The sequence below is a fragment of the Heloderma suspectum genome, chromosome 4, assembly GCF_057233095.1.
Source record: "Heloderma suspectum isolate Gila_16-S chromosome 4, 16-S_ref, whole genome shotgun sequence".
In the NCBI taxonomy this organism is placed as follows: domain Eukaryota; kingdom Metazoa; phylum Chordata; class Lepidosauria; order Squamata; family Helodermatidae; genus Heloderma; species Heloderma suspectum.
This window is the reverse complement of record NC_139461.1, coordinates 219,362,466-219,376,827: the sequence shown is the minus strand read 5'-3', so window position 1 is coordinate 219,376,827 and position 14,362 is coordinate 219,362,466. Positions and strand designations below refer to the sequence as shown.

The window sequence follows — 14,362 nt, the reverse complement described above, 5'->3', positions numbered from 1 at the left end:
GCAGAGGAACTAGAGATCAAATCGCCAACATTTGCTGGATCATGGAGAAAGTAAGAGAATTCCAGAAAAGCGTCTATTTCTGCTTCATTGACTACGCTAAAGCCTTTGATTGTGTGGATCACAACAAATTCTGGCAAATTCTTAAAGAGATGGGAGTACCAGACCACCTTACCTGTCTCCTGAGAAACCTGTACGAGGGTCAAGAAGCAACAGTAAGAACCGGACATGGAACAACTGATTGGTTCCAAATTGGGAAAGGAGTATGACAAGGTTGCATATTGTCGCCCTGCTTATTTAACTTATATGCAGAGTACATCATGAGAAATGCCGGGTTGGATGAATCACAGGTCGGAATTAAGATTGCCAGGAGAATTATCAAGAACCGTAGATATGCAGACGATACCACCCTAATGGCAGAAAGCGAAGAGGATCTAAAGAGCCTCTTGTTGAGGGTGAAAGTGGAGAGTGCAAAAGCTGGTTTGAAACTCAACATTAAAAAAACTAAGATCATGGCATCTGGCCCCATCACTTCCTGGCATATAGAAGGGGAAGAAATGGAAACAGTGACAGATTTTACTTTCTTGGGCTCCAAGATGACTGCAGACGGTGACTGTAGCCATGACATTAAAAGACGCCTGCTCCTTGGGAGGAAAGCTATGGCAAACCTAGACAGCATAGTAAGAAGCAGAGACATCACCTTGCCGACAAAGGTCCGTCTAATCAAAGCTATGGTTTTCCCAGTAGTAATGTATGGCTGTGAGAGCTGGACTATAAGGAAGGCTGAGCGCCGAAGAATTGATGCTGTCGAACTGTGGTGCTGGAGAAGACACTTACGAGTCCCCTGGACTGCAAGGAGGTCAAATCAGTCCATCCTAAAGGAAATCAACCCTGAGTGCTCATTGGAAGGACAGATACAGAAGCTGAAGCTCAAATATTTTGGCCACCTAATGCGAAGACAAAACTCACTGGAAAAGACCCTGATGCTGGGAAAGATTGAAAGCAAAAGGAGAAGGGGACAGCAGAGGATGAGATGGCTAGATAGCATCACCGATGAAATGAATATGAACTTGTGCACGCTCTGGGAGAGAGCGGAGGACAGGAAGGCCTGGCGTGCTATGGTCCATGGGGTCACGAAGACTCAGACATGACTTAACAACTGAACAACAAAGGTAAATTATGTAAATTCTTATGAAATCTCTTTATGTAATTATTTGTGTAATTTTCCGCATGACAACAAAATTTGCATCCGTCTGTGAGCAGACGGCAGAACAAAAGGCGCCTGACAATCCACGAAACACAGACGGAGCAGATTTTACACAGTTCGTACACTGCTAATCTCTCCCTCTGGAACCAAAGTGCATCACTTCCCAAACAGAGAGTGGAGGCTGCTGCTCCTTTTCCAAGTTCCTGTGACTGCTCACAAACTTGAGTAGGGTGGTGAACAGGCAGAGATAGCAGGGAGGGGGCTCTTGGGATGGGAAGCTCCCCCACCCCCACCAGTGCTGGTTTGTAGGCCTAAGTGGTAGCCATCAGTGCTAGCCCCTGTTGCTGGCCTTGAAAGAAACCGGTACAGTGCAGCATACCTAGCTCCAGAGCACTGCCTCAGTTCCCTAGGCAATAGGGACACCCCACAAAAATTTGTCACCTTCTGAGCCCCACCATCAATGAAAAGGGTATGTGAAAATGTCCTTGAAAAGTTGCCTGCCAATCTCCCATCATCGGTCTCATCTCATCTCTAACTCTATTTGGAGTTATTCTTAGGGGGCATTTCCACTGCTGTACTAGTGTTCATATCACCAGGGAAATCAGTAAAATTAATAGGAAGCAAAGAAAAAATGTTAAAGAAAAAATATTCCATTAAACAGTTTTCCTGTTGTCTTACCATAAGTTCGAAGAAGAACCATGCCTGCTGAAGGGCCGCCTCACGTACACTCCCACTGCAGACAACCCATTGCAAGGCCAGTTCTTCATGAATCAGCTAACCAGATAAATGCAAATTCACATTTGATTGTCAGTTGCATAATCATTCCCAAAATATAATCCACAAAAGATTCCCACAAGTGAGTAACAATGGACACACAGGGAAGGATGACAGTAACTAAAAATGTGTGTGAAAGTAAGAGTGATGGTAAATGTCCTTTGATGAATACTGGAGTAACAAGGTCAGACCACAATGCTGTAGCGTATGAGAAAAATGTTCCACATCACTTTAGTTCAGAACATTATTATCAGTGTTACCTTCTTTTTCTCAAAATGTATGATGCTTGAATTTGTTTTAAATATTTTGTCCACCCTTTTCTTAGCAGGAACAAGAAGGGGGAAACCTTCTAAGGTGCACTAAATGATAATTTATTCAAAGCTAATTATGATATACTATGGGTTAGATCCAGACTTATCATAGTTAGAACAGACCCAGCAAAATCAATGTGACTTAAGTTAGTCATGACTAACGTAAGTCCCATTCATTTCAGTGGGTCTACTTTAAGCGTGACTAAGTTGGGCACTAAGCCTGTGTCAGCCTTCTCCAACCTGGTGCCCTCTCATCAGCCCCAGCCAGCATGGCCAACGGTCAGGAATACTGGGAGTTGTAGGCCAAAACATCTGACGGGCACCAGGTGTTGGGGAAAGCGGCTCTGAATTTTCAATGTGTTCTGTTAGAAGCACATTCTGATTCTCAGAGTGGTGTTTTGTTTCACAGTGTTCCTGATGAAGATTATTATCAAAACATATTTGGCTGGATAAATTATAATTTAGTGTACCTTAGAGGTTCTCTGTTCTTGTTCCTGTGTTGGTACCTTCCCTCTTGTCGTCCTTTTCTTGGCACCACAAAGGGGCAAAATTGAAAGTGAAGTATGCAGGGGTGGTGTCTTTTTAATTATTATTAAAGGCTTCAGTATAAGGCAGGTAGTGGTTAAATCCCATTTTGGGAGGGAGTTGGGAGGAGGTGAGAATTGACCATGCTTGAGTGAAAATAATCATGCTATCAGTTACTTCTGACAACATGATCTCTTTCATTCTAATCTTACTAGAGTGCCACGACGCAGAAGCACAGGGAAACAGAAATCACAGCGCTCTTGTAAGAACTGGCCCTCAGAGGAATTTAGAAAGCAGTTTGTGGTTTGGAATTTGGGAGGGAAAGATGCTGAAGCTAAAAGCAAGATACAGAAAGTTCTGAAGCAAATCAAACAATAAACAGTCCCATTCGCTTTCTCAAGCTTCAAAGAATCAAACAGGAAATAGAGGAGGAAAAGCCTGATCCTGCAGCATGTCTGTCCCTCTCCTGTCTCTCACTGTGGGAGAGGAGAAAGACCTATCCTTCCCAGTTTAGACTCCCTGATGCTCTACTCTCTCTCTTCCCCTTATAGATAAACATAAAGTAGCATGACACCAGAGACCCTCAGCAGATATTTCGGGTGTTGTTCACTCCAAGCAAACTGAGAACTCACACAGAAATGGACCGAAATGGAAAGAACTCACACCTCTTCTGTATTTGCTTAATCTTTGTACTGCTTTTGAGTGAATGACCAAAAAGAAAAACCTTTTGCACGTAAGTGATTCTTCTGGATCATGTCCAGGCTATTTTATGTTGGTGTCCTAGTATATGAAAGAACTGAGCAACCGCAGCTCTAGTTGACTCAGCACTCTCAAAATAGGAGACAAATGCAGGATACACTGAGTCGTGACTGAATAGTTTATAACATAACTTCCTTGTGCTGCCACACAATATCAAATTGTCTTCACTAAAATCTACCTTTTTAGTTGGTAATCGTCCTGTTAATGTTTGTAAGAAACTTGACGACTCTGTGTGCGAGGACATACGATTACAACTTCGATCTGTTGCCTATGGAGTGGAAATGAGTGAATGATGACAGCACATTAACATTTGCTGGGGATGACATTTGCAGCTCAGGGACAACGCACATCAACAAAGTAACAGAAACGTCTAGGTCTCAAACTCTCAGCCATACGTAGATCTCACTTAAATAAGGTGACAACAAATACTGAACATTTGGGTATTTTAACAAACATTTCAACTGTTCATTAAAAAAGATCTGTAGGGTTTACAACTTGATGGATTTTAAATATCAAGTGCAATGCTTTTGCAGAAAGATATTTAAGGTTGCAAAAGCACAAAGCTGGTCTGTAGCAACTCTGTATTGTGTTGACATTCATACACCAAGAAAATATTATATTTTAGGGTATCAGTGCCATTCCTCTCAGCCTAAGCAAATGTGGGGATATTGCCCCCAAAGTATTATCCAATAACCATGACGATTGTACAGAAATATAAAATCAAGTGTGATTTTTATTCTTAAATTTGGGTTTTAGCATCAGCCATTTTGAGTTTTCAATTAGCATAATGTTCTTTTATACCAGATTTGTGTAGTAGAGAAGAACTGTGTTGGAGTATTTTTTTAAAGAAAAAGCTGAGAGGTATGGTCAACTGACTTCAACCACTGGTTTGGTGGTATAAAATCCAATAAATAAAGAATCATGCAGTGTTAAGAAGCAAGCAATGAAGGTTAAAGTGTCACGGCACTACGCATTTCATACTTTGCAACAAATGTCTGTCTTATGATACATTTCTCAGCATCCAGTTTTTGTTAGGTAGGATTAGGATATCTAAAAAGTTATTCTGTTTTAATGTACTGCATTCAACCATTCACATGACAAAGGAAGGATGGGTGGATGAGATTGAAATACATTATGAAAATGGCAAAAATGATTAGTGGTATTCCACAACAACAACAACAAAACATACACATAGGTTGGATCCAAACTTAGTCATACTTAGAGTAGACCCACTGAAATCAATGGGACTTTAGTTATGACTAACTTGAACTCTATTGTTTCCATGGGTCTACTCTTAAGTATGACTAAAGGTGCAATCCTATGCATGCTTAGACAGAAAAAAGTCCTACAAGTCTCAGCATTCCCCAGCAAGAATAGCTGGCTGGGGAATGCTGGAAGCGCAGTACTTTTTTCTGTGTAAACATGCATAGGATTGCACCCTAAGTCTGGTTCTAACGCATAGATTTTGCAGGGGTTTGTAGTACATGTTTCCATTTCTCCACATAACATACAAAACTTTTGTAAAGGAGGATTATGGAGAATAATAAAGAAAAAAACAGTTATATCTGAAACACAATGTGGGAACAGAGCGTGTTCACAACTGGTGGGTTTTCATGCAGTGTGGTGGTGAGAGTAGAAATAAAGGACCATCAGCTATTTAGAAACAGAAAAAAGCCAGCTAAGGGAATTGTAGTGTAAACTTAAGAGAAGATGTTCTGTAAGGGTAATATCAGCCAAGATGAGAAAGAAAGAAAGAAAGAAAGAAAGAAAGAAAGAGAGAGAGAGAGAGAGAAATCTCTAATGTAGACACCACCTGTGTAGTCTCTGCACTTGGACTGGGGTTGAATCCCCATGGGACAGCTTTTGGAGCACCAGTGTTTACCCAGGAATTGGAGCGATCTAAGCCCTGGGCATATAACAGAAAGCAGTAGGGAAGGGAAAGAAATGTTACATGTTGCATGCCACACAGTATAGGAAACGCAGGGAAATTAATTACTTTAAAGAAACCCTGAGGGTACTCATCAGAAACACATCTCCAATTAGTACTGTTAAAGCAACCTATATTTTAGTCCGAATGGTTATTTCTATTGTTTCCCCATCACACACATGCTACAAAGTCACTTGTCCAAGCAACCCCCACAGTGCCGATATATACATCTTCAATAAACAGCAATGACTTCATCCGATTTGTTTTTTGTTTAATTTGATTTAATACACGTATATATTGCATTTCATTACTCTCATAAATATTTATGCTGCTATAAATATGAGCACAAATCTACAGTTAGTCAGTCCCACTGAAATTAAGGAGTTGTAAATTACTTGCAACTAATTTGTCCGATTTATTTTACTAGCACCACTAACTTTCTCTGAATTTGGGTCATAGATTATATTTTATCACTTCAGAGATAATTTATTATATGGTTGCATGTGTAGCTTTCTCAAGGCTCTAATCACAATCCCACAGTAATAAAAGCCATTCCCACACGTTTCTGGGGATCTGTTCCTTAGACAGACACACAGATCCATATCTTCATACAGATGCACCCAAACTGCTATTTTAAGAGACTCATGGATTTCTATCCTCCTGTGAATTGCTACAGCCACCTCTTAGACCAAAGGTCTCTGAACCAAACATTAGCTGTCAAATAATGAATAAGTGACCCATGTTTTGGAGAAGAAATTTATAAACCATGAAGTAATATGAAAATTCTCATAGCAGAAATTCACAATAAATAAGTTCAGTTAGGTCAGGGGGGAGGGATCAGTAAGCTAGACTTCAGCAACAGCTACTTTGTGCCTGGGTGGTATCTGACACCATGCCCTTTGTAGACATGCCTTTTAAAAGCCCACTGAATTTGCCTGTCTCTATTTGTTAATAGTGATGCCATTATAATGTTAAAGCTAAAGAAGTGCCTTTGCCCAATTTTTGGCAACTCCTTCCCACTGTACTCTCCATGCCATGGCCCACATTGTTTTTGAGGATCCCCTAGCCCCCTGGTCAGGGTTCAGATAGTACAGGGGCTACAGGAGATCAAGGGAGAACAGAACAGGAAAAGTCTGTGGCATGAAGGGCCTTCCGCTCAAGCAAGTTTGGACCCAATCCATAATTTTCCTAAAGCAAGCTTGGGCTTCAGAAGTACAGCAAAGAACCCACTATCAGATTTGGGAAGGTAAGATCATTGTACTTTAAGGTAAAATTGAGTTGCCACCGACATCAGTGTACCCAGTACATTGCCATGCAGTAACGTTACTCCTTCCAGCTTATTAAAAAGCAGAATATGTTTCTATAAGAAAGCTTTTATCCATTTTTATTGCCAAATTACTCAGGCCAGACAGCTCGCGTAAAACTTATCATATCCTAGGTAAATTCTGTGTGCACATCACTCCCTCAGGCATTTTGCAAAAAGGTCAAGGTGGTTTAATTAAACAGGACCATCAAATGGATACTTAAATATTCCTACCTCTCCCAGTCAAAGCTTTAAATGTTCAACAAGAACAACATGCGCTCCTTTTTGGGGTGAGATTTTTTTTAAAAAAATCATTCAAAATCTATTAAATTCCTTGGTCCTTCCATTTTCATCTTGCCCTTTTTTTACAAACGGGTCGATGACTTAAAAATAAAGTGTCTTGATTGTTTTCTCACATTACTGGGTGTAAAGCACTTTTAAAGTGGCTCATAAAATAATTAGGGCTAGAAGGAAGAACTAAAGGTCAGAATTATACAATAAAGGAGTCTGCTCTTTTGTTTCCATTGTCCTTGTACAGGTAAGCCTCTGGAAATGCAATCTGCTTACAACTGAGTATTCCCCTCAGGTGCTCCTCTCCCAGACAAATAATAACATCATGGCATATGGTAGGGATGTGCCCAATTTGTGGCAGATAGTATAGTCTGTAGCCCAATGAAGCTCGTATTTATTTAGTTCTCATCAATTAAGCATATTAGGCTCTTACCCTCAACCCAGTGCAAACCTACCTTACTCCCAATAATTGACCGTACTTCATCATCAGGTGAAGTTGGAGTTCCAGATATATCTGGGTTGCTGTTACTCAGGCTCCTGGAACGATTCAAGTTTAGGCTTGCTGGTCTGACAGCCGAACGAGCCATGGTAGCATAATGTACTGATCCTCCTAAACCACCAGGACCTAAAACAATGGTGTACAATATAAATCAATAGGAAACGTACAATATATCTCTCCTACACTAGTAATGACACTAGTTCCACTCTGAGGAAGATGTAGATGTGACTGGCACTCAATGACAGTTGGCAGCACCTCTGTAGTTTATCACCAGTCTCTGGAAGGTATCGCATTTGCATCATAGGAAGCTGCCTTATACTGAGTCAGACCATCTAGCCCAGTACTGTTGATACTGACTGGCAGTGACTCTCCAGGGTTTCAGGCAGGAGTTTTCCCAGCCCTGGAGATGCTGGGGATTGAACCTGAGACCTTCTGCATGCAAAGCAGGGACTCTACTACTGAGCCACAGCCCCTTTTTTAAAGCAGGGATGGGGAATGTATGGCCCTCCAGTTGCAATCTAACTGCTCAACTGCAACTCCCATCATCCCGCATCATTGGCTATGCCAGCTAATGCTGATAGGGGTTGAAGTTCAAAACCATGTGGAGAGCCATGCATTCGCCACCCCTTTTTAAAAGGGAGCTCCTCCATGCAGGAGTTAATTTCTACAGGGAGAGGTATTGGAGCTCAAACTTGCCTAGAAATCATGCACAGCCTTTTATCTTGGAAACGGTTCCCCTAATCAAGATGTCTGTACTTACTGAGTAGTAAAGGAAAGGCCCTCTATACATGAACTTGGATGAAACACACCACAAGTGGAAAGGGGCTTTTCTAATACTCCCCTCCCACTGCAGCTCCCTGTGTCCCATGAAAAGCGGCTCATGGAGGCCGAGGGAACATCCTGTAGGGTTGGGCAGGTCATGAGGAATGCTAGTGGAAAGGGAAATTGCCATAATGTGGAGACTCTCTCCCTGTGAAAGCAGAGCTATTGCTCCAAGGCAGGGGGAGGCAATTTTATGGGCTCTGGGCACATTTGGCAATTTGAGAAACAGTCCTGGGCATCCTCACAAAATGGCTGCCATGGCAAAGTCACCTGTCCAAAAAACTGAGTACAGTCACACTGATCTCCAACGCACTAAACAACTCTTTTGAACCCATAGTTTTCAGCACCAACAGAAACCTATTTCATAGCAATCTCAGATGCTGGTAAGATTTTTTTTTTTTAAGTAGCCAGGTTAGCACACATCGGCAAACCCCAGAAAGGTGTCTGGGGGCACATTTGTGCTTACAGACACCATGTTGCCAACCATGCTCCAAGCGTGGCCCGTGTGCACTCTCCTCTTGAGCCTTGATGAACAGCAATTCTATTAACCCTGAAATCATGCCCAATGTTTTGATGTAACAGCATTTTTAAAAGCAAATATACCTGGCGATGGTGAATTGGAAGAGGTATTTGGTAAGCGAAATACATAATAAATATATGAAGTGAGAAGATTGTTTCTGCCATGTTGGTCTTGGTTTCCTTCTAAGTTTTTGTGGAGTCTGTTTATAATAGAGGCCATGGCTTCAAAAGATGCTTGACCCAGATTCACTAAAAAGAAATAAAACAAAGAGTTTGACACAACCTCACTGTAACAGCTGGTAATTTCAATGGTGAAGAACAGAGCTGGTTTAAAAAAGAAAGAAAGAATACTAACATGAAAATCATCTGCACAGTATCTTAAATATGTGTGAAATTTGGGACTCAATGGATACAGTAAGTACTTGAATGATTTAGCCTTTCAAAGAATCTGAATAATATAAATTGCAAAGGCTTTTCAGCTCCAACAAGGAATTAGCGATTATATAGATGAGAAGGTCACAGTAAATTTTTAGCTCACTTCCATTTCTATCCATCACTACTAAGAAATATACATAATAGAAAGGTCTTGGGATGGATGGACAAGAGTTATCTGGATCAGAACTGGCCTGATATACTACATTATTTTTCCCAGGTTGATTTCATGGTAAGCTAAATTATTCATGCTACGTTACAAGGAAAAAACACTGAACATCTAGTCAGCTCTGGCACAACTCGCCTGAAAGCAACAGAGAAACATGTGCCTGGTGGGAAACATAAGAAGAACCCTGCTGTATAAGACCAATCTAGTCCAGCATTCTGTTCCCAGAGTTGCCAAGCAGATGCCCATGGAAAGCCCACAAGGAGGATATGAGTGCAATAGTGCCCTCCTGGTTGTGTTCTCCACCCCCTGGTATTGAGAAGCATACTCTAGACTTCTACTCATAGGAGTTGTATCCAATGGGTTGTATCCAATATTAGTCTAACGTGTCCCATTCATGTCAATGGGTCTATTCTAAGTAGGCCGAACACTGGTTACAGTCCATAATAACATTTATCTTGCATTCAGACCTATGGTGCCCTCATAAAGTAAGATGTGAACAAAGAAAATGTCCATGAATAATGAAAATATCCAAAACATAAAACATAATTATGCCATTTTAAAATGTAGCTGAATAAATGCAACAGGAAAGTTTCATTTCAAGGTCTATTTTTAATTTTAAAAACACCAAACCTAAATAAAATACCTATTTGGCCTGCAATAATAGGAGGTCTTACAACCAAAAGGATCAGTTTGTCAAGCAGGAGATGGAGAAATCGCACCACAGGCTCCAGCTGAGATGAATTCAAAGCTGAAATGCTGCTCTTTAATTCATTTTCCAAGTTGTTTTCCATAATTCTCATGTCGCCTATCCGCACAGGAAACATATGTTCATCCAGGGCATGCACAAGGGCAAAGAACTTGTCAAGGTAAGGGTCCTACATACACATACAAAAATCAAACAATATATACTAATTAGTGTTGCTTTAAAAACATCTGCGCTCACGAATATAAAAATGTCATTTAATCAAACACTCTCTCTTGCTCCATACACACACACACACACACACACACACACACGCAGGCTCTATGAGAAATGTCATCATATGTATCCAGATCAGCTATAACTTTTGCTGCCTTTCCCATGTTAGGAAGATCACTATTTATACATACCTGTGTATGAATGGTTGACACAGCAACTATTTCTACATTAAAAACTCCCTTATGGTTATCTACCCACTTCATTCCGGGCAGGGGCACCTGATAACAAAGCATTAAATAAAAAAAACTATGAGTCTCGTTATAGTGACGAAGCAGAAAGATGCTTCTAGCAAAAGCAGTAATTCCAGTCTATCTTAGTTGTGGACGACATGAACATCTTTCAAAGCCTGCTATCAAATAATGCAACCCGAGTATTGCAGACATGTATTGCTTAAATCATCTTGCTGAGTCACATTAGCATAGGGAATTACTGACCTCTGGAGAGAGCACAGAATAAGCCTGTGGTGGCTTCTCCAGGGAAACGGGAAGGCAGAACTGACCAGTCTTCAACCGTCCATTCTGGAGCATTGGTATCCACTTAAATAGGGGAGAGGAGGCAGAACATCTCATTTGTGCATATTAAATATGAAGTACATCTCCAATTAATTCAGTGTTAAAAAACAATCTTATCTAGAGATACAGAGTTAGGAGAAAGCACTAGCAGACTCACAGGATTGGGGTTCAAGGGCACATGGTCTTTGTGCTGGCCAGAGGATATTTGTGGATGGGTGGCCATATACATTTAGCAAATCAAACCATTCAAATCAGAAGAGAAGTGTTTTCCATTTCTTACTTTAAAAAAAGGAGGGGGAGGGAGACATAAAACCAGAAAGTGGAAACTATGAGTATCTGCATTAGTGGAACTGAGAGGGGGGCGATTTTCCCTCACCCTCGCAGTCCCCCATGCTCCCCAAAATGTGCTCCAGAGGGAGATTTTGGGGCAGCACAAACCACTGCAGGGGGCATAAAAGAGAAAGCACTGCAGGGGGGAGGACAGAGAGGGAAAGCCCCATTGAACTATTGGACTTTTGCTAGGGTGATGTTAGATTTAACCCCATGTAAAGAGGCCTCAAGCTAATACTGAACAGAAAGGATCATTCTTATGGAAATAAACCCAAATAAGCTCAAGTTTATAATTTTCATTCGTAAAGAGTAAACTTTTCTATTCAGCACCAGCTTGAGGACTGCCCCTCTTCTCACAGTAGTGACTTTAATTTCAACCTAGGACACTCCCAGTAGTACCAAAGACCCAAATTTGACTTTAACTGGCAGCATTACTCCAAAGCCTCCCACAGAAGTGACTAGAATACTGAAATAAACGGAACACAACAAACTAAAATGTATCTGTGCCTCCCCATAGGTCAAAATAGAGGAGGAGGAATGAGAAGAAGAGAGGTTGGGGGTTGTTGTTTTTTACCGTGTATCCAACAGGAGTCTCAAGTGGGGTGTTTTGTTTTTGTTGGCAACTGACGTGATAAAAAGTAAAAAGTAGGTGGTGATGGTCAGTTAACGTGGCAGGTAGTTTAATTTTAATTTCTTCGTGAAAATCAGGAGATCTGTTTTGAGATAAAATGTTTTAACCTGTAAATATAAAACTTGTCAAGTCAAGATACCTTAGCTGGCTCTTTTTGCAGAGCTCAGATATTATTCTATATTTGTTCAACAGAAACCTTTTAGGTGGGAAGCATAGAGAAAAATAGAAGGCTTCATGGAATGAGTAATTTCCTCTTTGTTATCATCATCTGCATCTCTGCCTATTCAGTCAATATTTCCTATTTTATTTATTATTATTTATTTTACATTTTTGTTCTGCTCTTTTATCCAAGGAACCAGCTCTTTCATAGATGGAACGGGTGGAAAATCCAAGGCAACGTGAAATTTTATACTGGCACCTGGGAATCTAAAATGTTTATCCAGTCTGTGGACAGCAACACTAAAAAAAACTGGTACAGAGTATATGGTAACCACAAGAGATTCTAGGCAGCAAAAGGAAGCTGCCTACATCTCCTGTTGCTCCATCACTCTCCAATAATGGTGTTGCATGCAGAAGGTTTCAGGTTCAATCTCCATAATGTCCAGTTAAAAGAATCTCAGGTTTACTACTGCTTAGAGTACATAGTACTAGGTTAGATGAGCCATTTGTAGTCCAAAAAAGCACCAACCAACAAATGAAAACAAGTGGAGAATCGCAAAAGGTACAAACTTCTTTAATATGATATAGATGAGACTTTAACCCAACATGTTTTGGAACCCAAATTTTCTTGGCCAAATTCAAGGTGTTGGGTTGACCTTTAAAACCCTATATGGTTCTGGCCCAGCCTATCTCAAGGAGCGCGTCCAGCAGCACCAGACAGGGCGCTCAACAAGATCAGCCTCAGATGACCTTCTCTCTGTCCCATCAGCTAGGACAGCTAGGCTGGTAAGGATGAGGGAAAGGGCCTACTCTGTGGTGGCCCCCATCTTGTGGAACACCCTCCCTAGAGAACTTTGCCATGCCCCCTCGCTAATGAGCTTCCGCCACGCATTGAAAACCTGGTTGTTCAGGCAGGCATTTGGGGTGGGTTAGGGTATTTTAGAATATAATGTTTTAATGTGTAATTTTAATGTGTAATTTTATTGTTTATATCGTGTACATTGCCCTGAGTGGCCTGGTGACCGGCCAGATGGGTGATTAAGAAATTTAATTAATAAATAAATAAAGCAGAAATGCCATTATTTTAACATTTAATGGCTTAACGTTCTCCCTTAGCAAGTTACAAAAGGGCAGACTTGCTCAAAAAACAAGTACTAAACAACAAAGGTACACATTTTTAAAAATAAAAGAGTACGTTACATAAGGATGAATGTACTCACACCGCAGAGGACTTCAGAGGTGTCTGAAGCACCTTCAAAGCATATCATAACTGTGGGGGCAGTCCCCTGTCCCGTCCCCAGTTCCAAGCTTCAGAACAGGGCTGGCCTGTCCTTTTTGCACTGCACTTTGGAGCACCTCCAAAGCATAGCACAATCGCAGGGATGGGATGATGCCCAGCTCCTTCCTTCAGCTTCAGCTACAGGCTACAATGCTTTCTTCAGAGGTCAATATTTCAAAAGTGAACCGCGAAAGAGATCATCTCTTACCCTACTCTCGAGAGTTTTACTTCGGAAGCGGGGAAGGGGATTGTCCCCATCTTCAAATTGTGCACTTTGAAGCTCTCTGCTGCTTCCATTGGAGGAGGTACCAGGTCCTGGTGAACCTCCCATTTTGGCTGGCTGCCCAGCCCCAGCTACCAAAGCCAGCCAAAATGTATTGACACCTGGTTTTAAATGTTTTGCTAAAATATTTGGCATACACCGCAACCTAAGCTGAGTGCGATTTAAAAGTCAAGGCTACAACAAATCCGTGAAAAGGCCAAATGAAATTTAAAATGGGATTTGGAAACTTTAAACTTTAATAGGATTTGGGTACTTTGGCATCAATCCTAAGCCACTTTCTCCCTTAATTGGGCTTATTCTGATAATAAATGGCTTGAAGATCAAGACTAAGGTATGGGCATGGTTTCGAGGCGGGGGAGGGCAGAATTCCCCACATTTCAATTGATTCAAATTCAGGACAGTGGCACTCAACTTTTTTTTCTCTATACTAAGCCCTTGACTCAAGTGTGTTTATGAATCTGGCTACAATGTTCAGCAATGTACAGGACTGATTTTATTCAGATATCCAAATCAGGTGCATTGAATAATTGATTCAATATATTAATGAATTCAAATTTCAAGCAGAACATCACAACATGCACCACATATAAGGAATAGACCATTAAGGGCGCAATCCTATGGCCGCTAGTCAGCAACTAGACAGCCATAGGATTG

The 14,362-nt window shown here is 41.1% G+C and overlaps 1 protein-coding gene across 2 annotated transcripts in view; it reads right to left on the bottom strand.

Annotated features, from left to right (window-relative positions):
• DOCK7 (dedicator of cytokinesis 7) overlaps nucleotides 1-14,362 on the bottom strand; it is a 152,210-nt gene that overhangs the window by 52,220 nt on the left and 85,628 nt on the right. The window contains exons 17-25 of one of the 2 annotated variants that reach the window (XM_084852329.1): nucleotides 11,931-12,069; nucleotides 10,949-11,050; nucleotides 10,646-10,732; nucleotides 10,179-10,410; nucleotides 9,019-9,183; nucleotides 7,550-7,719; nucleotides 5,387-5,479; nucleotides 3,752-3,841; nucleotides 1,883-1,978 (exon numbers count right to left, since the gene is read on the bottom strand). In XM_084852329.1, coding sequence (XP_084708455.1) covers nucleotides 1,883-1,978; nucleotides 3,752-3,841; nucleotides 5,387-5,479; nucleotides 7,550-7,719; nucleotides 9,019-9,183; nucleotides 10,179-10,410; nucleotides 10,646-10,732; nucleotides 10,949-11,050; nucleotides 11,931-12,069 — 1,174 coding nt within the window. The remainder of the gene's footprint in view (nucleotides 1-1,882; nucleotides 1,979-3,751; nucleotides 3,842-5,386; nucleotides 5,480-7,549; nucleotides 7,720-9,018; nucleotides 9,184-10,178; nucleotides 10,411-10,645; nucleotides 10,733-10,948; nucleotides 11,051-11,930; nucleotides 12,070-14,362) is intronic. The other variant, XM_084852330.1, reaches the window with a different exon arrangement.